General features: G+C 36.7%; 2 protein-coding genes across 3 annotated transcripts in view; one reads left to right on the forward strand and one right to left on the reverse strand.

Annotated features, from left to right (window-relative positions):
* Positions 1–116: 116 nt before the first annotated feature.
* LOC137297791 (tetraspanin-13-like) lies at positions 117–16,179 on the reverse strand. 2 transcript variants are annotated; one of them, XM_067829741.1, is made up of 6 exons: positions 16,037–16,179; positions 13,012–13,179; positions 12,156–12,374; positions 9,818–9,988; positions 6,280–6,385; positions 117–1,923 (listed from the first exon to the last, which is right to left on the reverse strand). In XM_067829741.1, the coding sequence occupies exons 1-5, from the start codon at positions 16,097–16,099 to the stop codon at positions 6,311–6,313; spliced, it is 696 nt and encodes a 231-aa protein (XP_067685842.1). In that variant the 5' UTR covers positions 16,100–16,179; the 3' UTR covers positions 117–1,923; positions 6,280–6,310. The 2 variants fall into 2 exon arrangements, with proteins under 2 accessions (XP_067685842.1, XP_067685841.1); XM_067829740.1 differs by lacking the exon at positions 6,280–6,385 and having other exon boundaries at positions 119–1,923.
* Positions 16,180–17,641: 1,462 nt separating this feature from the next.
* The window catches only part of LOC137297623 (serine-rich adhesin for platelets-like), a 122,592-nt gene continuing 117,100 nt past the window's right edge, over positions 17,642–23,133 (forward strand). Inside the window, exon 1 of the mRNA XM_067829497.1 lies at positions 17,642–17,716. The gene's annotated coding sequence lies outside the window, so the exon portion shown is untranslated. The remainder of the gene's footprint in view (positions 17,717–23,133) is intronic.

The raw sequence follows: 23,133 nt of genomic DNA on the forward strand, positions 1-23,133 counted from the left end.
TTATAGAATACAGATATATGGATACTGGCAGAAATATAAATAATTTCTCTTTGTCACCCTCTTCTCAATTTGAAATTAAGATAAACAATTTAATATACTCTTAAAAAAGTAGGGGAACTTTTTTTTTTTTTTTTATGATTAAAATATTTAGGAGATTTATCGAAGTCAATCAGTGTTGATATGATATTATTGAATGTTTTGAGAGTGCATCACCATTTGCACTTCCTCACAAGCATAGTTATTTGGAATGTAAACGCATTTGAAAAATGATTGGTGTATAGCATGTAATTTGCATGTATACAATTTTCATTTTAAAACAAATGACTAGAAACAAACAGATGCAAGATGAGTGTCAAAATTAATGTTCTAAGTGATTTCTCAACCTTGAAAAAAACATCAAAATTAAGAATGGGACCCCATGCACATGTATGGGGCTACTGTGATGTGCACGTGCATATCATGCGTTGTGTTTAGGGGTGGTAATAGAGGGAAATGGTGGTCCGTTCATAGGTGTCTGTCCTTGAAATGTTTGTTAACGTTTGCACTTCCTATCCAAATTGAAAGTTCAGGTTCCCCTACTTTTTTTGGAAGAGTATATATAAAATAAGTATGATTCACTGTTTCAAGGCTTCTCAAATTGGCTTCTTACCATCCACACAGAAAATCTGGCAGCATCATGTTTTGACAAAATATTTTAAAGCAACAATTTTTCATATTTGTAAGATTAAACAAATGATACACAGATATAGGCTTTCAACCGACCCAAATCAGACCTCCAAGCTAACACCTTAACCACTGAGTCAATGTAATGATACAGGAATGAAAAAATACATACAAAGAAACTCAGTGATTTGCTGATAGATCCATCTTTGCACACAGGGAATGTACATTGTACACCAAAGAATTGGGAAAGGAATCTGAACATTCATACTATTAGAGACCTCGTATGAAAAAGTCCAACAAACTGTAAGTTTTTTAACAAATATACACCATTAATCGTCTTGGTTAAAGTGGAGATTTATAGTCATATTAATAATGGAGACATAACAAATGCTACACGTTTCTAGATCTTACATACCTACATTGCCATATAGGCTTTAATATAGAAGTGAACACATTTTACTGATGACGATCAATCCTGGTCCACCATGTGCTTGGAAATCCAGATAACCCTCCTGCAATGATTGTGTCACCCTTTATACCACATTCAAATGCATCAAATCAGAAATCCATGTTACCCTTGACCACGGATTGACTCATCCTTTAAACCACATTCAAATGCATCAAACTAGAAATCCAGGTTACCTCCAATGGTTGAGTAACCGTTTATACCGCCCATATTCACCCTTTATACTGCCCATATTCAAATGCATCATCTCAGGGTAACATCCTCAAATGATTGAGTCGCCCTTTATACCACATTCAAATGCATTGACTCAGGAACCCATGTTACCCTAGACCAAGGGCTGACACATCCTTTATATGACATTCAAATGCATCAGTTGCAGCATTTTTTTTCTAAACAATGGAAGATGTACAATACAGTACACTGTACAGGATAAATTTTGAACGGGAATTTTATCTATGAACATAACAGCATTGGAAGAGTCATATATCCTATTGAACAATTTCTTGACCATGACCTTAACTTGAAAATGGAGACAAGGTCATTTTAAAGAGAGAATTTTTCATGGTCTAACAGCCATTTGGACTCTAAACGTTGACCACTGCATCGTTGTATGCAACAATCTTTGATCAATGTCAAGGTCAGGTCAAACAACTAAACTGTACAGATATGAAGAATACACACTTATGTACATAAATGTAACTAGTTAATGATTGTTGCTGTTAAAGAAATGCACTGGGATTGGCTCTGGGGTCCTTCTGATTACGATATCTCATAGCAAGCCACACACCAATAATCTGAAACAAAAACCACACAGGAGTCAGTGAAAAGACACATAGATTTCATCCTGGAAAGAGAACCTACTTATCATAGAAATAATCATATCGCTCGTGTTTTAGTTTCTATTACTAACAAGTGATGCAAGTGCTGCTTTATGCAGCGGCGAAACTTTCTGTAAATATTCATTTTGGGGCCCCCATTTCACTAAAACGGTGATCCCAATTCAGTTTAACATAGACTTACAACAGCTGTAGTGCTACGATCACTTTGTGAAACTGGCCCCTGGACCACGCACGCAGTTGGCTAAAAGCATCAGCCTAACAATGACCCATCCTGACATCCTGATAACCATGCAGTCCTCACCTGCATACCTGACAAGCATGGTAAAGAACACATATTCCACCTGGGATTCACTAACAAGTTCTTACATACTCGCATACATATTTTCCTTACCAAGTTTACCTTCTTTTACAAACATGAGGTTTCCGACAGTAAGCCAGTTAATTTTCTAATGCTGATAAAGGAGATATTTGTCCAGTGCTCTTCAATCTAGTTTCACCTTCAGTTTGTGTCACCTGGGCCAGTAGCATAGTGTCACAGCATTTTATGGACTAATAAGTCATAAACCAGACCAGCTGATGCCCAGCACCTGCTCCCAAACACTATCAGATACCATTTTGTATATGTGTAAAAATCTTACATATTCAGCAAGTTATGTGATGATGATGTTAAATGAACATATGGAAAAGGCTATTATTAGTAGTAATGTTAGTAACAAACACATTTTCCTAAATTCCAAACTCTGAGCCTTGCAGAATTACTTTGAAAGTGTCCAGCGATAGTTACATATCTGCAATGCAATAAAAAATAATGAAAACAAGCATGGGCATGTACTCAATGCATGTCAGTCTTTCAAAAGAAACATCTGCGTTCACTGTAATAAGAGCTCCAGGTATTTGTAATATTGACAGAAGAATGAACTATACACAGGCTGAAGAGGATGTTAGATATCGAGCAGTAGAATCTGAGTATTGACTTGGTTCAAACCGCCAGGAAACTTTAACACTATCCAATACCAGATACTACATAGTTACCTTACCGTCAACACTGGAGTGTTTACAAAGTTTACAATAATCAGATCTAAACAATAACACAACAAAATATGAACTGTCAGGTTCACAGTTAAACACCCAGATGTCTATTGCAATCACTTACAGACTTTTATAGAAGTCAGTCAGGAGCACTTAATATAGTGAATAGTGTCATAAGTATGTACATCTCCATAGCTAAGTACATTACACAATTCAGTTCACAATCACTTTAAAAATAGATGTTAAGTCTAGAACATTGATCATATGACACGTGAGCATCTAGAAATACTCAATGACTTAATGAGCAGCTAAGTCATGTCTTCCCACAGATCACACGAGAGCTGCTAATAATCAGCATTTTGCCCACGAAAGAAACCACAAGGGACTACATGGTGAAGATCCCCGTGGGGCTTGTGTCTCTGCACAACTTGAAACCCTGAACTACATGGAGCAAGGACACTGACAGCATCAGTGAGGGCAAGTCACACACCAGACCCCAACAGGTACAGGTACACATACACAGATGTTACCCAGTCATCAGGGGATCATACAACACAAGGCTGTGTGCTAACATGGTACACACCTGAAACGTTTGGGAGAAAATTCTGGAAAGAGCATCAAACTTCATGACCAAAATGATGTAATGAAATACCACTATCAGCAAGGTCAGGCTTCAGACATATTCAATAAATCCTTAGTTCTGATTAAGAATGAAGTATATTTACTTCTGTGTCAAAGGATAAGTTGTGTCAAAGAAAATGCTTAAAATGACTAAAAAGTAACAAATTCTAACAAATCTAAGTTAGCAGATGCACACATTTGCTATGAGACAGGCACATACAAAGTTTTGTGACAAAATATTACAAACATATTTTCATTGTAAAGATGAAAAAAGAAGAATTACAACAGATAGATGGAAACACAGATAAACTTTTCACTATATCTGTCTGAATGAATGATGCATCGTCAATACTTGGCTGGGTAAGTATACACACCATTTTTCCACCACCTGTGAATACATTTGGCCAATGTGTCACTGTGTCATGACATTTATCCAGTATATTACGCAACAGCAAGGCTCCAACAAAGACTTAATTTACATAACCCAACATTGTTTCCCACTCAACATATGATTTGAAACATGAAACTATCATAGCTTTGTAATATTTGCTCTTCACATTCTTTCAATGTCAGGAGAAGGCAAGTTTATACAAACTTCATGCACTAGAAAGAGATTAACATGAGTTATAGACAGTATCACAGTATCTTGGTCCAATGTATTCGTGGAAAAAAACATGCATACATACCAGCGAAATATTGATTACCATTGATTATGTGTACAATGAAGAGGAAAACAAAGCAGAAACAAACATGATAGAATAAACAGAAAAAACAAACTGAACAATATTGACATGGCTATATGTAATACATAATGGCTTTCACTACATGCATATTTATGCTGATCACATTACTCAAACCAAACCATTGCTGAAGGATAAGAACAGAATAGGATTGTTTTGAATGGATTTTGGTAGTTAGCTTTAAAATCAGTGAGAAGGGTTAAATATTCAAAGCAAAATAACACATCAAAATAAATATTTACGTAAGATCTACCCTATATTAGAAACTTAAAAAGTATGGCAACTTGATGGCAAGCAATGAAAAATAGTTGAGTGATTACATGTTAGTCAGATCCTAGCAGAAGAAGCAATCGTTAGTGTATATCAGACAACTGACTAGAGTCCAATACTGTAAGTACCTGCCACCCCAACAGAAACAGATTGTTCTGTTGCCAAAGTGAGTGAAAACAATGTTTAATTCTCCCCATAGTAATATTCCAGTCTGTCCAGTTGTAAGCCTCACCTAACACACACTGGATTACATATACATGTATTGTATAGTGTGCACCATAATCCAAACGTGGGTCAATCAACACACCCAAACTTACTGCACTTTAGACACATGGCAGCAGGGCATTTCATGATTTGATCAAAGTTCTGTTGGATGTCCTGTGTATAATTTCATTTTGTTTAATTTCCAACTCCAAGAATTTGAACCAGGCTAAAAAGCAGGACCCAAACTCACAAGTAGTCCTTGCTCTGCTTGTGTTTTCTTAATGATGTCATCTGGTCCATTCTACACTTGGTGCAGGACCATCTTCTGTCTTTTACCACATAACAAATCAGCTCAAAATACAGATGATACATCTATATACTTCCTTACAAATATAATGAAGACATACAGCATGGTTTAAGTCTAGTATTCCCAATCTTCTCTCATCAGGTTCATGATTCCACTGAGATATGAAAAGAATACAATTTCACCACTCTATGTATTTGCAATGCCAAGTATGACATGAAAGATCTTCCTAATAATAGATCACAAAAAGGTAATCTGCACAAAGTAAGAGAATCAATTCCTAGCATCCATCACAAAGTATACAAACTGTTCAAACAACTGACCCAAATTATTTTCTATGAAATCAAACTTCATGATAAGAAACCTGTGTAATGTTCTTTTCATAATATACAAGATCTTGCAAAATGCTATTTTAAAATTAAACCCAATTCTAATACTATCTTGTAAGCTTTGAAAATCGCCAAAAACTGCATTGTTGACCCACTGTTCCTCAACTTTTAAGAAATACTGGACCTAGTTTCATTAATCCAAGCCAGTTTTTGTCATAGCAACCTAGTATATGCAAGGAAAACTACTAATTTCTGCTTTTGCCAAAACTCATTTGAATTAAAATATAGTGAGAGAGAGTTTATGCTGCTTTTAGCAATATCGTGGCAGCATACGCCAGAAATGGGCTTAACAAATATTTGAAACTTAGGTTGTGTCTTCAGCATGACAAGCAAATGGTACCCCACCACTCCCAAGTTATATTACAGAAGCACACTGCAAACAAACAGATATCTCCCAGCCCAAGTATACAAAACACAGGACATTGCTTTGTCCTTGTACCAATTTCTCTTTGTAAATTATTGTATTACAAGACTGATAAGTACTACAAAAGTAGCCATGTGATTTCCTTATCAACCATGTACAAAAAACATCCTTGCGAATCTCAATCTGATTTAAACAAACAAACAAATCATATTTTCTTTTGAACTTAATCTGAAAAACCTGAAATTAAATCACAACATTTACCTTTAGCCTTTAGGGCAACAAACAGATATAGAAAAGGTGACTGAGAGAAGGTGCACATATCTGGAACAGGAACAGGAAGCAAGCCCAGCACCTACAGTAACATGCTGTCACGAAGGGGCATACCATTACCATTTAAATCAGTCTAGCCTCTAAAACTAGGTTACAGAAAGGCGCTAGGGTTAGCTCGAGGATCTTTCTGATTGCGATATCGCACTGTGATCCATACGCCAAGAATCTGAAAATGAGGCAAAGCAGACTACTTTGTTAGTATATGTTAGTATTAGGATGTTTCTTGTTTGTTTGATGTTTAACGCCACTGTCAGCGATATTCCAGCTACATGGTAGCAGTCTGCATCAGACAAATAATATAGTCAGACAATTCTGTGACTGACATATTGCATCATCTGTTGCCACAAGGGTACTACCAGGAATTCCCGTATTCAAGCAAAGGGTTTAACTATTGGAAAATGACTCTTCTAGTGTAACATACTATAGGGCTTAAATTTGGAAATGCGCAGAATTTTGATAAAAAGTGAAAGAATCAGGATTTTTAAAAACTCCTTAATCAGGAAACTGGTCTATAAATTCACATGCTGTTTTCAGAGTTCAAAGCTGTGAAAATGTTCAATGAGCATTTCATTACTGAACATGAATGATGAAGTTAACAGTCTATATGATGCAAGACATTACCTTCAGACTACGCTTCATGAAACGTTTAGACCCACTTAACATGTTATACATACAACACACGGTTACAATGAAGATGGATTTCTCCACTGAACCTACGGCAAACTTCATGCAGATGAATTGCTTGAGGATCAAGAATCAAATTGCTGAAAAGCATGTACAAATAACATGCTTGTGAACACCTATGTTTGGGTGTACAATTTTATGAGTAATTTCCCAATTTGATCTGATTTTGATCAGTTACTGAACTCATGATAAAATCTTTCCAACATTACGAATTTGTTTTACAATTTATCAGTTCATGTGCAAACAGTGCCTTTAAACAGTATGGGATAGTTTGCAAAAATTTAGTTTAGAACAACTTCCTTATGTAAGTTGCAATATTTACACTACTGAGTCTAAACTTTTGATGGGAAGTACATCATGACAGTAGTGACTGACTGATATCTGCGGACAGTGACACTACTCAGGGAAAAGTCTGTTTGGAAAGGGACATCACTCTGAAGCTCATGAGCTTGAATACGAAAAGAAATTTTGAATTTTAGCCCATGGGCTAAATTTTGCATGGGCCTAAATACAGGAATTCCTGGTACACCTTGTTTTCAACTAAGTCACTGACTCCAGCCTCCCTATTCATTCAGTCGCCCCTTAGGACAAGCATATGTTGCTGGGGCCCTCACCCAGAATCCCCTACACCACCAGGCCTGGGTAAGGATTTACAATGCAATAATTAAGATAGAGTCCGCATGATAAGTTCAGCTGTCAAAGGGTTCCTGATCAACCTTTTTAACTACCACATATTTATTCACATATTATTATTAAAGTTATTGATAACCTGTTTAATCTACATTTCATTCCTTGGTTCGTGTTTCTTCAGTTTTGTAAACTAATGTGCTTTCTTCCATCTTTGCTGTTTAGGTAGGTTTTGAATACTGTATGTTGGTGTTCTGCTGCAGCAATTAGGTTACTGTAAGCAGGATGTTGAACACTGCAGTAAATGTGTACACATGATACCTGGATGCAGTCAGAAAGAGGAAATATCTGTAATGACATGTCAACAAGTTGAAAAGACTCACAGGGATATTTTCCCCTAACATTCTTTCAAATTATTAAAAAATAGTTTTATTGAAAAAAATACATCAAGTGAGGGTGATTTAGAGTGAGGATTGCAAATAGGCTTGCAATCCTCACTGGAGCAATCTGGAGCACTGTTGTCAGCATAGTTCTTGTTGTACCCTTGAGAGCACCTTGTCTTACAATACTATCTCTGTGAGAGATGTTTGTTAGTATATTTTAGTATGAGTAGGGAGGTGTTCAGATAAGTAATAGTTATGAATAAAGTCATCCATGGTTTATGGCAACCATCAAAAAGTATTTTCAAAAAATGAACCAGCAGCATGTTATGAGAGGTTACTGCTGTTTCATATAACATTATCAATACCAAAGCAGATAGCAAGAGCCATTTGTCAAGTCATCCCTATAATAATAGATTAACTGAACAGGTTTGGACATAAGACATCATCTGAAGTCTCTTACCTTTGATGCAATTGTGATAATCACAGTCCGGTCTGGTAATTGTGTTTGAAATTAGAAGAAGTTTTTGAAGAGTGTGGGTGATTGAATTCTATTTTTTGTTTTGAACTGCATGAATATTCAATGAACTTTATGCTAAATTTGGATTTCTGGTACTCCCAAAACAGTTAAAAACTCCAATGATTTGATTCATCTGATTTGACAGATCCATGCATAAGTGAAGATGCACATATTAGGAAATTGAAGGGATCAGAAGATGAGTTCAATACAACTGGGAATTCTATATAGTAAGTTGAACACAATGAGACTTGAATGGATATCAGACTTGCACTCTTTTCAGACATACACACCTTCACTGATTTCTTCAGAACAATTGACATTTCATGAAGCTATGAATCAGATTGCACTGGTTTTATTTGTACTATTCATTAGTTTGATATTTGAGCAGTACGACACATTTACAATGCCCCTAAACAATAAACATGCAAAGTTAATAGTTTCAGATGCATTTTCTCCCCAAGTAATTGCACTAATATTGCTGTTAAGCCTAATGTACTGCTGTTTCCAACTTATGAGACAATTACAGATAGTAATCTTAATGTTTTGTATACAGGACAACTCTTGCACATATACTAAATTTCTTTGTAATGTAATAGTAACTCAAAGTCGAGAGATATTTTGTCACAAATTTAACATTTTCAAGGAACAAGTTTGTTATCTCTTATCTGTTCACGTAAAATGATGCAATGAATGGTGAATGGATGACTGCCCACAACGTAAGAAGGTTTTCCCCAAACTTCTACAAAACATGGGTTTGTGCATTATACTCAGTGCACACTATACATGCTAAACACAAGAAAGAACAGCACTCATGTAAACACACAATACAGGAGTTTCACTCACATCACTCATTGTCACATCTAAACCTTGACTTGAACTGAGCACCAGACAGTAACCAGGTTGACTTCATCTTTCAGAGGCAAGGGAGATAACAAACAGATGTTTTCAGCTTTGCTGAACAACGCTGAGCTTACTCATTGCATCACATCAACTGACCAACTGACAAGTCAGACTCAAAATTCATATAACTTGCATTTGGTTACACCAATACCGGTGGACCCCATTCAAAACAATCTGAATGGTATTCAAGATCTTTAACATAATTAGTAATAAAAACCACAAAAAGACTAGGAATATGTGAAGGTGCATATGCTCTGCTGATCTCCATGGTAGTTGGCTAGCTTTTCATGAATTTAGCAACACAATTTTGATTGGACTATGCATATACTTGTTAGTCCAGCTAAAATATCACCCTATAATTCAAACCTAGTTTGGCCAGGTGATTAGCCAGTTATCTCCCTTGCCTTGGGAAACTGAGGCAGAGTTTGATATGAAAACCCACAACTGAAGGCAGCACCTAAAACCATCACCAGTGCTCAAAGCTTACCTCTGTAAAGCTGAAAAACAAGCCCACTCCTCCAGTCATAGTGAAGGCAGAGTATATTTCATTCTGAAGCTTGACAAAACAGGTTTCACAGGGACAAGGCGTGCTAGAGTTACTCGTCTTCCCTGTGCAACAGAAGGCATCAGAATGTTCTGGACTGCTGCAGCATGCGCTCTGTAAGAAGACAAAAGCCATGTGTTAAGAAGTGGTGACACAGACAAGAATCTTTTTTCACCATAGTGACACATATTTGCTTTGATTATTGATCACTGGCTGAGCCCTTTATACACGGGAAATGTGAATGGTCACACAGGAGCTGTATATGACATGTCTTGATTTGAATGAGTTTGAATCTAGAGAGTTTAGTTTCCAGTTTGCTTCTGAAATAGGTCTGTCATTAAAATGACAGATATAAAGGTTGGTGTCAGTTTTAACAAATGATAACAAAGGCCTCCATCGTTCAGGGCATTCCATGTCCAACATGTAAAATGAACCTTCACTCCAATGCCTTGTGCTGTGGATCTCAGTACTGAAGACCACTCATATCACTGCCAGACTGTACCAATACAGGACAGTAAGTAATGTGACAGTCAGCAAAGTTCCCACTACAGATGAATAACCTACAAATACAGCTGCTGCATACACCAGTGGTCAATGCAAATAGCAACAAGCATTGTCACTATGGTGACATAATTTGAACATGCAGACCATGTTAAAGTGCAGGTTAACATACTGAAAATCTTCAGTGTTGCTGTGACCTTGAAAATTAAGTGAAGGTCACCAAAAAGTAACTGGACGCTGCACCTTTGATGGATGAAGCTTGATAATATGAAGAAAATCCAGAGAATGGTTCTTGAGGTATCTTGCTGACAAGCATAAGATGCAGATTAACATTACAAGCAAGGTCACCAAAATCAACTGGGCCCTGTGCCTTCCCTATATAAAGCTTGGTGCTGAATATGAAGAAAATCCAGTTCTTGAGATATCTCGCTGACAAGAGCAAAACATATAGACCCCTAGCAACCTTGAAATCATGATCAAGGGCACCAAACCTGGATGGGACCTTCCATATATTGTGATGAACCTAGGTACCAAATATAAAAGAATCTAGGCAATGGTTCTGAAGACAGTCCAAAATTTGTTTGTATGTGCATACTGATAGACCCTAATACTACAACCCCTACTTAGCGCTAAACTTGCAGCAGAGGATAACACCAGTATGAAGCTGCAAATAGAACAAGAGTCATCAGAAGATGACATATCCCCCCCGGCCCCTGCATATTTGAATGGACAAATCAGCTGACAGTTTCTTGATGTTTTCTTAGTAAGTGTGAATTGTTTCCATGGAAGTCATGAAAAATATAAATGCCATATATCTGTAAACAGCAAGAGACAACACTTCAAGATCTGTCTCATATATCTGCCAAGATCTGTTGAAAGATGTGAAATGGTTTTCTAGTTGTGCTCTGGAAATGAAGCCTATCCCTCCATTTTGAGACTAAGTCAGAATTGTTTCCATGGAAACCAGGAAAAATAAAAATGCCAAAACATTGTAAATAGCAAAAGGCACCACTTTTGAGACTAAGTCCCAAACGTTCCCATGGAAACTGAGAAAAAAGTAAATCACAAAAACCTACATATAGCAAAAAGCACCACTTTGGGGTCTGCAACACATATCTGCCAAGTTTTACCAACAGATATTATGAAGTTTTTGAGTTCTGCTCCGGCAACAAAACACACCTCTCACTTTTGAGAGTAAGTCAAAACCGTTTCCATGGAAACTGAGCAAATAATAAATCACCAAAACCTGTACACAGCAAAAGGCACCACCTCAACTTCTGACTGATATATCTACCAAGTTTTGCAGAAACATATTGAACGGTTTTTGACTTCTGCTCTGGAAACGAAGCCCACCCCACCATAAGATTAACACCAAAATGTTCCATGGAAAGACAAAAATAATATAAACGCAAAAAATCTGTAAATAGCAAAAGGCACGACCATAGGCTGAGATTACTATATCTATCCAGTTTGGTCTAAAAATATTGAGGTTTCTGAGTTATGCTCCGGAAACAAAATGATTACGGACGGACGGACGGACAGATGAGGCGTCGGTTATATCCCCCGGCATTACATGCCGGGTGGACAAAAAAAGTACTAGAATTTTACTTTACTAAGAAAGTGAAATCCCAAATATGACATGTGTTGTTGGAATACCTTATGACAATCTGAACATTTGACAAAAAACATGTTTCAATGAGGCAGTATTGATAACCCAATTTTCACATCGATAACAGTTTTTAAAAAAAACTTCTTAAGCAGTTCTGACAATCAAACTTACAGTCTTGCAAGGCGGGTAGCCTAGACGGTCCGTGGAATTCAGCTGTTGATCATTATAACCACAGCAGTTGAAATTTCTCTGGACATCTTCCCGTGTGCTGGCACTGGCCATCATCCAGCCCTGTTTGGCTATGTTCTCTTTCTGCTCTGTGTTTACAGCAAGACAAGCACAGGCTAGGGCAAACTGGATCAAAAACAGCACAAACAGAATGATCATGTACTGGAAACTGTTAAGGTTGGAACACTGACTATAGTCTCTGATGTATCAGCCCTTTCTATGCATTACTGTGTGCATGAGTGAGAATGATTATGGTGTAATGCATGTTCCAGCAGCAAGGGAGATAACAGACAGTGTTAGCTCAGTTTCTGCCTTGTCCAGATTAGTTCGAATTTCAGCAGCCACCAGTGGCTATTACGAGACCCGTCAATGGTATATCCCTCCCACTCATTAATCATGACTTCACTTGCACATGCTTCAAGTAAAATGCCTACGTTGATCTGTTTGACCATCACGATCTCCATATGAGTATAGCCGGTGTTACTCTGCAGTGTGCTTCACAGACCTTGATTTAAAACATGAAAATATTTAGTAATATCAGTTGACACATATTCACACATGGGGCATAAATGCCTATGTGCTGAAGCAGAAGATGACAGCATGAACAATGACTTAAGCAAATGGACATCATATAACCCACCAATGACAAAGTAAAATGGGACTAATCATCTCTGGTGAGTAAGTGAGCAAACCATGATCATAGGTCCCCTCTCCAACATCTTCACTTGTGGACAAATCTTACAATACAAATTGAATATTGTCTACTCATTCCCATGGAAATATCAGTTGCTAAGGATACAAAAAACAGCATAACTTGGTGATGTTTGACAGCTCCGATGAGACCAATCAGTGATATGAAGAAAAGCACAACCCCACATGTTATCAAGCTACCCACCAAAGTGAGGCTTGTAACTATGGCAACCACACGCCCATAAGCAGCTACACCAATTAGGATGAAGGAGATGAGCTGAAATAAAAGAAGCAAATGTTAATTATAGCAAATATTAAGAATGATCATTATTGAAGTAAATACAACTAATATCACCTTATAGCCAAATCACTAAACTCCAAGGACTATTGAAACATGCTTCTGGACTCCATTATATTTCTAACCTCGGACATAAAGGTGATTTTTAACATTTTACATGATTTTTATTTAATTTGAACAGACAATCAATTGTCAACAAGATTAGTAGGGAGAAACAAAGATAAAAAACATTACATATGCTTCTTGTTCGATTTGAGCTTAGGTGAAGTGACTGCCTCTAATTTTTCACACTCACAGTCAAAGAGCCTCTGAATATGTTAAAGCGAGTTCTTTCATGCAACAGCTCTTTAGAATATACAGGTAATTCATTAAGGCTGTAATGTAAGTGTGATTGAGTATGGTTTATGCTGCTTTTAGCAATACTCCAGCAATATTAAGGCAGGGGACATCAGAAATAGGCTTCACATATTATACCCATGTGGGAATTAAAACCAATGCTTCAACCACTAGGCTACACTCCATCCCTGGCTGTGTTTATAATTGCAAAATATGGGAGATACCAGATTCATTCACTGTGATTTATAATTATCTGTCGCCATAAACTTTATCTCGGTTGCAAGTTCTTGTCAGTTATCTAAAGAGACTGAAACTAAATCAGCTTATTTTTTTTCACATAAACTAAACATTCATTGGACAAATGACTTCATATGAGACATTTCAAGGAGAGACAAAAAACACTTTAAAAATAGTTGGTTGCAATAGGCTATCACTATTGTAATAGTATGTTGCAAGAGACTATTGCTATTGCAATAGTTGTTTCCTTGCCCACAGTCACCAGAATAAATAATATAGACTTGTTTTCAGGTTGATGATTGTTGGTCATTTCATTACATGAACTTTGACACGTGTGCACCAAGGTTGACAATGATTGCTGATATCTCGAGGGCCATACATACCTTAGTCAACATGGGTTGCTAGTGACCAAACCAGGTCACTTGTCATGTAGGAATGATCTTTACAACGAATTTAAAAGTTTAGCTTTTTGTCTGCATACAAAGGCTTCAACTTCCTGTTGTATTTATGTCTAAACAGGTGTCCACAATTCATATACTGAGCTTGTCAATAATTGACAAATTTGCTAGGAAAACTGTTGCTTAACAGTTGCTAATTTGGTAAGATAAATTTGAAAACATTATGTTGTCATAGTTTCATTTCTTGCTTGCAAAGTGTTTTACAGGATTGGGTGTGTGTAAAGACTATGTCAACCATTTTCTAACATCTGTGAATTTTGGGGTATTGTAACAGCAATGTTTGTTTTTCAAGAGTATGATAGGAATCTGGGTATACTAAAAGACTATGCCACTTGTTGATAATTCCCTTCACAAAGAGTAAGTTGGAAATGGAGAAGTTCAAAATCTATCTTTGGGTTTCTCACTGGTCTTTTAGGGAGGGAGCATTTAATTATAACTGTATTCTTTAGCAGCTAAGTCTTATTGTTTTTCTAATGTACCATCACTACCTGATCACAGTCCCTGTGGTTTAAACTATGCTCTTATTAGTCTTATATTATCAAAACAGGGTTTCTATAATATAACTTCAGTTCTTTTAAGCAAGGTCAGAAAGACAATATCTCACAGCAATAAAATTTACCTCACTTTGACTTGTACCATGCACTGCCAAAATAATTTGGATTTCACAATATGAGCACAGACGTTACTGATACAAATGAATAAACCTTTTTCTTCTTTTGTGAGACTGACATTTTGAAACAGATCCATTATCATGCTGGGAAGTCAGTATTGTACTTCTGAATTTCTAAAATGCCACTCAAAGACGTTTCACAACATGAATGAAAAAGTGTATCTCTTGTTGAGTATTATTTCATGATCATGGAACTTTCATAACAATCTGTCACTATTTTTACCCATTATTTTAGGTGACAGCCCCTGTCTCTTTGACATTATTTTCAGAACTGCACTGTCTGCATTACATTTAACTTTGAAACACAATGCAACATATGGCTTAAACATGCTAAATGGCCTGGAATGAATAGGATGTTTCATTTAAGTGGAAATTTTAAAAAGTAAAATTATTAAGATCAATTGATTGACATTCTTACGTCACAAGTGAATATAGCAAAGAAATACTGCATCCAGAGTAGTGGTTGGGCAGGATATAGTGTTGACTGAGTTTTGATGGATCACAGTCACACCTGAACATGTCTGTGATCAATGTTAAACAAAAGGTTAATTGTATTAAGGTTGGAGGTTTCATTAAGAGAGGTCTTATAGTTTAAAGATCTGTCCAGTTCAATTTTGGACACAGATAACGAAAACAGTAGGCAAACTCAGCCACTGCACAACCTCATATTATGACCATTATTATCAATTAGTGAACGTTACAATTGTTGAACATATCTCCAATGGTATCATCTATCACAGATAGTTGATCATAATATTTAATGTCATGTCATATGAGCTTTAGTGATCTTTTCATTAACGAAACATCTAAGTGGTTTTTTTTGGTCAATAATTCGTATTCAAGCCGGTCATTCATCAGGTAAATAATACTTTTAAATTATGATTTAATAACGCATTACATACATGTGATGATAATGATGCATCTGAAAATTGAGTGTGGTTAAATGTACAACAGCCACGTCACACAGAATCCCCCAGCAGGTGATTCCAGTGCCAGAATATTAATCATCGGTTACAAACGATCACATGCTGTATGCTTGTTAAATGGCGAAACAGCAACGTGAAAACCGCCACACATCCACATCGCAGTTGCCTCTTGTCTATCAAACGTAACAAAATAAGATTTGGATACTTACTATATAAAGAACATTTAATGCCGCTAGTGCATTTTTCGAGCACGTAAATCCGCCACACACCATATTTTCAGTCTTACTGCGAAATTTATGCACGCGTACACACGATTGATCGAAGTTCTCGCTCACAACATTAATGACAACAGCGGAGTAGAGCCAGGGTTAGTTACGTAAAAAACATAATAGTTCGCGATTGAAGACTAAACTGTAAGCATCACATATTTCTACTATGTTTTATATAGTATCTCTAGCCTTATAACGCAAATACTGATGTTATTTTAATATTACCACATCTGTTTAGTTTCGCATTTCCCCCCTCTAAAACCGGGCAAAACCGGGCCAGTTCGGAATAAATTAATATGACGTTTCCTTTCAGCAGTGTTAATATCCCAAACGAAGGAAGCCTAGATTTCCTCTGGTTCTGAACCGACCTTTCCGTTTAAAAGGAACTGTTTGTTTCTATCAAATATATATATATTGAGAGACAGTATTGGCAGTATTAGTTTCACAGTAAACCGGTTTGTACTGACACACAGGAGGTAGAAACAGTTCTCTGGAAGAGTACAGATTCATGTATCTGGAAATGTTCAAGTTCATGTTGTGTACATGTGAGAGCACAACAGATGTTTCTGCAAAACTCGTGATTTTTGAATGTTAACACTCCTGTCTTGAAATTATACAACCAAACATTCATTGGTTTCATCAAGTTCATGCCTGCTGTGACAATGCCCATCTTACATAGATACCACAGACAGAGTAAACTGACAAAACTGTAAAAATATCCAACACAATTTGCTGATTCTCATGCGCACCTTTCCCTTTTCAGTTTGAGTCAAGAGTCAGATGATACAACAAAAGCTTATCATTGTGTAGATGCATTTTATTGATTCTAAACTACAAGACAAGTTTCACTTGCGGAGCAGTACTCTCTATCTCTCCGAGGTGACTTTATGGGATGAAATCAGTGTCTTGGGAGATAACCACATACACGGTTATAAACAAAAGCCCAGTGGTATTCAATTTTAAGTTGCTACAAAAATGAAGAATATCAGATTTGAATTAATGAAGTAATCGGTACAATCCATAGAAATACTGAATTTAGAAGTAAGTTTTGTTTGTGGAAGCAGAATCACTGGCCACGAATCACTTTGTTTATTTGCAGAAATTATATTTATGGAACATTTAGACTAAAATATGGACAAACATTGCTGGGAAGAGGTCAAAGTGGTTTACGGGGTTGTGGAATGATATTGGCATAATTTATTTGTGTATACATGTGATTATGTTACTCCTAAAGATTACGAGAAATGGCGCAATAAAGTATTAAAAAGTAAGTATATATGATTTTCCGCAAATATATATCTAGAATGTGACCGTTATTGGAAGAATTGTATTTTAGAAGTGTTTAACAGGATGGGTTGACGGGGAAATTGTCAGACATAATATAACAATGTTTTGCCTCAGGTAGAAGGAAAGGGTATCTGGAATAGACATGGCAGCGTAGTATCACATAAGAGTAACCTTTACAACACCAGTGGGAGTATGATATCGTGATCATCGCCCAACACTAATGGTATGGACTGGTTAATACAATCCGAACAATATATTAGACTGGTTTCCGGTACCGGAAGTGGTAAGCAAGGAAACAGCCTTAGTTTGGCGGTCCATACGAAAAGCGTTGCTGTAAGTAAATAATAGATAATTTGACATTTTCGTGTGTCACTTGACACACCGTTTAACATGCCACAAGAAACCGTATGTACTAGTTTGCACAGCTAAACATCTTTGCTCGCATGTTCTCTATACGTTGAACTTGACGTCTGCACTATTGGGCCAATCATCGAAACAAAGAGGTTTTGATTACCAGCTCATGAAAAACCCAACGCGAGCGTAATAAAGCTGGGTCCATTCTGATACTGACAGAGTAATTAAGCGAACACACACTACCGTCTTTACTGTTTGTCGGGTCCACACCCAGGTGACTGGCAACAAAACATAGTTCTATGACAGATTTCTTGCACCACTCACCTTATTCAGTGAGAGTCTGAGAGAGGTCTTTTCTCAAATGCTCACATTGTGGATGTTTAATTATGATGTATCTGTGTATCATGTACATTTTTCCTTTAGATAGGAAACAGAACAGGAGGGTCTAATTCATGATTTTCATAGTGTTTTTGCACAATGATGTAAACATACAACTACTTGTATATGGTATGTGTCAATATAGCTTTAGACATGAAAGGTCAGTCAGCAAATGGAATGAGGTTTTCACATTTTGTGATATTTTCTCAATAAGATTTAAACTGTGAAGGTCCGGGGTAAAATAGGCCTTCAGCAACCCATGCTTGCTATAAAAGGCGACTATGCATGTCGTAAGAGGCAACTAATGGGATCGGGTGGTCAGGCCCGCTTGACACATGTCATCGGTTCCCAGTTGTGCAGATCGATGCTCATGCTGTAGATCACTGGATTGTGTGGTCCAGACTTGATTATTTATAGACCACTGCCATATAACTGGAATATTGCTGAGTGCGGCATAAAACTTAACTCAGTCACTCACTCACTCACTCACTCAATAACACTCAACATTTCATTTATTGAAATGTGTACACTCATAAATAACTGATGAAAAACAATATCGTCAATTGATAGAAATGAACAAAGGAGTCTTTGTGAGATGCGAGATTTTGAGGAAATTTAGACTTGATTCATTTAGGATTTTAGCATTGCAGAAAAGGAAGAGCAGATGGGAAAATAATGTGGGTCAGTGATTGTGAGGCAAGACTAGGTTGGTCATCACATGTTCTGCATTCATGTAATCCAGGCATTGGTAAACACTTGCTTCTGGTCCAAACAATCTAACTATGAGCAATTTGTAAATATTTCTTTCAGAAAAATCCACAAACTTTATTTCATTAAAAATATGACCAAAGCCAGTTAATTATCACAGTGTTTGGCTTCAGTGTGTTGATATCCTGGCCATGGTATTCTTGCTGTATGAAGTCATATTGATTTGGTTTGGGAATCAGGGTGGTGGAGTAGTCTAGTGGGCAGAGCAATGGTCATCATGCCAAATACCCTGGTTTGATTCCTCACATGTGTACAATGTGTGAAGCCCATTTTTGGTGTCTTCCACTGTGATGTTGCTGGAATATTGCTAAAAATGACGTTTAACTACATTCACTGATTTGAGAAATTGAATCATGGATGAACAGAGTGAAGGTATCACATTTATGCATGATGACTTTACACTCATACATGATGAATTAGAAACAACAGAACTGTTGACATATTGGCTGTTTAATCTCTACGTCAGGGCATTTAGTTACCTTGAGGAAGACATCTACTATCATCCTGTTGTTAGAGTGACTTTTCATAACTTTTAGTCCTGCATGTTAATGAACAATTGTTTTCTAAAATAGCGAGGTCTCTAAAGAGGGAGTTCCAGTCATGATACATACTGGTATTTCCAAATTTTGTTTCTACGCAAAGAGTTTGCAGAACTTAAACCATCTGACGCTGATAAAAAAAATATCTTCATAACTGAAAATCACTTTTAATCTAAGCTATTAACGTAATAAGTAAACTGTAAAGTAAAATTACATGTATGATGTTGAATGTCCTTTCAGCAGTGCCATACCATGCTATGTCCACTTTTCTGCTTTGTGTATCTGTAAAGTACCAGAACCTAGATACATGTATTGTCTTGTGCTTATTGAAGACCTCATGATTTGTGATACATCTATATGCTGGGATACTTTGCAGAATCACTGCAGCCTTGTACAGTGTCTGGAGACATATTGTACAAGTGTGTATTGACATACTGACTTTTCAGGGGCAAAGCTAGCTGAGGCAACAGGTTTATTTGAGTTTGTTCTTCATGCATGATATGATAAAGCAGCTCATAAGCATGATAAGGTTTGATTAAGTCTGGTGTAACCGAGGGATTTATCTAAGCAATTCAAGACCAGCACATCTGAATCAAATATCAGTATAAGTCATCAGTATTAGTGCAATGAAAATGTATGGACAACAAAGTTTTATCTTATCTTAAGTTCCAAAATTGGAGTCAGTGTCAGTCAGTGATTTCCTCATACATCTTCCTCTTACAATTAATATGCTTTTTATCCCCCCGGCATGTAATGCGGGGGGATATAGTCGAAGCCTCGTCGGTCCGTCTGTCTGTCCGTCTGTCCGTCCATCTGTCTGTCCGTCCGTCCGTCCGTCCGTCCATAATAATTTTGTTTCTGGAGCATAACTCAGAAACCGTTCAATATTTTTAGACCAAACTTGATAGATATAGTAATCAGCCTTTTGCATTTTACTGACTTTTGGCATTTATAATTTTTTTTGTCTTTCCATGGAACATTTTAGTGTTAGTCTTATGGTGGGGTGGGATTTGTTCCGGAGCAGAATTAAAAAACCGTTCAGTATTTTTTCTGCAAAACTTGGTAGATATATCAATCAGAACCTAAAGTGGTGCCTTTTGCTACTTACAGGCTTTTGTGATTTATTGTTCTATCGGTTTCCGTGGAAATGTTTCAGACATACTCTCAAAAGTGAGAGGTATGTTCTGTTTCCGGAGCAGAACTCAAAAACTTCTTAATATCTGTCAGTGTTACTCAGTAGATATGTGTGGCAGACCCCAAAGTGGTGCCTTTAGCTATTTACAGGTTTTTATGATGTATTATTTTCTTGGTGCCATGAACACGTTGCTGACTTCGTTTCCGGGGCACAACTCGAAAACCGTTTCATATCTTTCAAAAGATCTTGGCAGATAGATGAGACAGATCTTGAAATGGTGACTTTTTTGATTACAGATATATGGCATATATATTTTTCATGAATTCCATGGGAACAATTCAGATTTGGTCTAAAAACACAATAAGTAACTGTCAGATGATATGTCCTTTCAAATATGTGGGGGCCAGGGGGATATGTCATCTTCTGATGACTCTTTCTCTTAAGTGTTATTATTTATCACACTTGTTACAAGTGACTTGTACATTGTATTTCACTAACAGCAGTGTCCTAAAGAGGATGAAAGTGGCTTTAATTCTCAGGGTTTTTTATTAGAAAAATTTAATGCTTTGGGAAAAGATAATGCCAGCATACCAGGTTTTATTTTGAGTCATAAACATAAGTGTCCAGGGGACCCCTAATTATTGGTTTTATGTGTCCTTTGATACAATATGAGTGTCCTGTGAAGTAAAGTGTAAAGGACGACTATGTTTTGAAAATTTCTTCAGAGCCTGGAATGATCATGAGGACTGATGGATGAAATGCATGTTCCTGCTCTGAAAGAAACAACCCAAACACTTAGCGAAGAGATGTATAGCTTGCCATATTTCTAATTTCATGAAACTGATAACCTAAAAAATGAATCATATTTTTAAAACAAATAGTCTTTCTCCAAATACTGTAGCCAGCTGCCACCTTAAATTCCAGATACGAGTCCGACTTAGTAAGAAATACCACCATTATGCATTTATTGGAAAGGAATTCATGAAAATGAATTAAGTATATTATATCCAGTGTTCATGAAATGCGGCCTTCTGGAATCTTACACTAAAAATTCCTTAATGTTCCAAACAATAAATGTCTTCATGAGATAAGAGTTGAATGTAACTTTCATTTACAGTCATGTGTCTCTTTGATATGGACATCAACGTGTCATGGTAACTGAGAAAACGATAGCAGACAAGGTTTACTTGTTTAATGAACTAGTTTTAGGTAAACTTACTTCACTGTGACCACTTGTTTGATGGGCATTCTAGAAGTTCGTGAATCAAAAATGAAACATACTGGGTAGCGACTAGTTATCGCTGCGTACCAGTTATCACCAACACCTGACTGTAGTGCTTGTGCAGACAGCTTTACTTGTACTTCTGTAGTATTTCACACACTGACACATCCACAAAATGATTGCTTGCAATGGTTAAAATTACTGTGAGTATTTCACGTTGTACACATTACAAATTCCCACGGAAGCCGAGACCCAAACATGCCAGGGGTACGTCACGTCACCATTAGTGTGTTGACTTTAAAATTCATAAACGATGAGAATTGAATGAAAATCATCCAGGCTGTGTAGTGAATCTATGACTTGACAATTCAGTCCATAAAAAGTGACGATTTTAATTTTTCTGAACACACCCATAATGCCAACATTCAGTCACTGAACTTTGAATTGACCCAAAGTTCCATCTCCGTTTTATGGACTCGACATGCAGACGATACTGGCAAAATATAACTGTCAGTTTTCACCTTTATCTTTTCATTTTTACCCGAGAATACAAACATTGTGAAAAATGCAAACTACTACTCGAAATGTCAGCTTTCATAAGTTCAACCTGGTGGTGACATCTCCATATTCCCATCAGCTTATATTAGCATCCATCAACATTCACAGTAAGAGCGAGTTTTGTTCTTTTAAATTTCTTTTCTTTTTTAAACAAATTCCAATTATGAAATTTCTTCAGTATGTCAAGGTTTGAAACACAATAGTTTTATTACCAAGTTCACGTCAAATTAGGTGAATAGCATAAAAAATTCAGAAATGGCGATAATTGTTCTTGTTAGTTGATGGGAAAGCACAATATACACTACCACGCTCCCTGTTGACCGCGTTTTGGAGAAAAATGATCGGCAACTGTAAACACGCAGAAAACATCAGTGAATAACTGATCTATCATCAAGACAAATTTTATTTCATTCTGATAAGAACTAATGGAGCAAATCGTTAAAAAGGCTTAAGTACGGCGATAACTGGTCGCTAGCCAGTACAGCTTTATGGATTACAACTTCTTGTTTATTACGTTGAGTGACGTTTCGATGTAGATTTTTATGTCGTTTTCAAGCCAAGTGTGAAAACGATGTAAGAATCTACATCGAAACGTCGCTTAATGTAATAAACAAGAAGTTGTAATCCATAAAGCTGTATGTTTCATTTTTCACTGTGACCAGTCCTTACAGACATTTAGAAGTTAATTGTGAATTTGTTCACAAATTCAAATGTGAAATTTGTTGAACATATTGCCACAGTCACAACATTCCCATGGCACAATAGTACATCCATATAAACGTAATGGATATATACA

The sequence above is a fragment of the Haliotis asinina genome, chromosome 10 (genome assembly GCF_037392515.1).
Source record: "Haliotis asinina isolate JCU_RB_2024 chromosome 10, JCU_Hal_asi_v2, whole genome shotgun sequence".
NCBI classification, from domain to species: domain Eukaryota; kingdom Metazoa; phylum Mollusca; class Gastropoda; order Lepetellida; family Haliotidae; genus Haliotis; species Haliotis asinina.

What these genes read in the sequence shown, in the direction of transcription:
- LOC137297791 (XM_067829741.1), bottom strand. Translation starts at nt 16,099, where the DNA reads ATGGTGTGTGGCGGATTTACGTGCTCGAAAAATGCACTAGCGGCATTA. An exon ending in GCTACCCGCCTTGCAAGACT is followed by an intron (nt 9,989 to 12,155) that starts GTAAGTTTGATT and finishes GTCTTCTTACAG; the next exon opens with AGCGCATGCTGCAGCAGTCC. An exon ending in TGTTTTTCAGCTTTACAGAG is followed by an intron (nt 6,386 to 9,817) that starts GTAAGCTTTGAG and finishes CCTCATTTTCAG; the next exon opens with ATTCTTGGCGTATGGATCAC.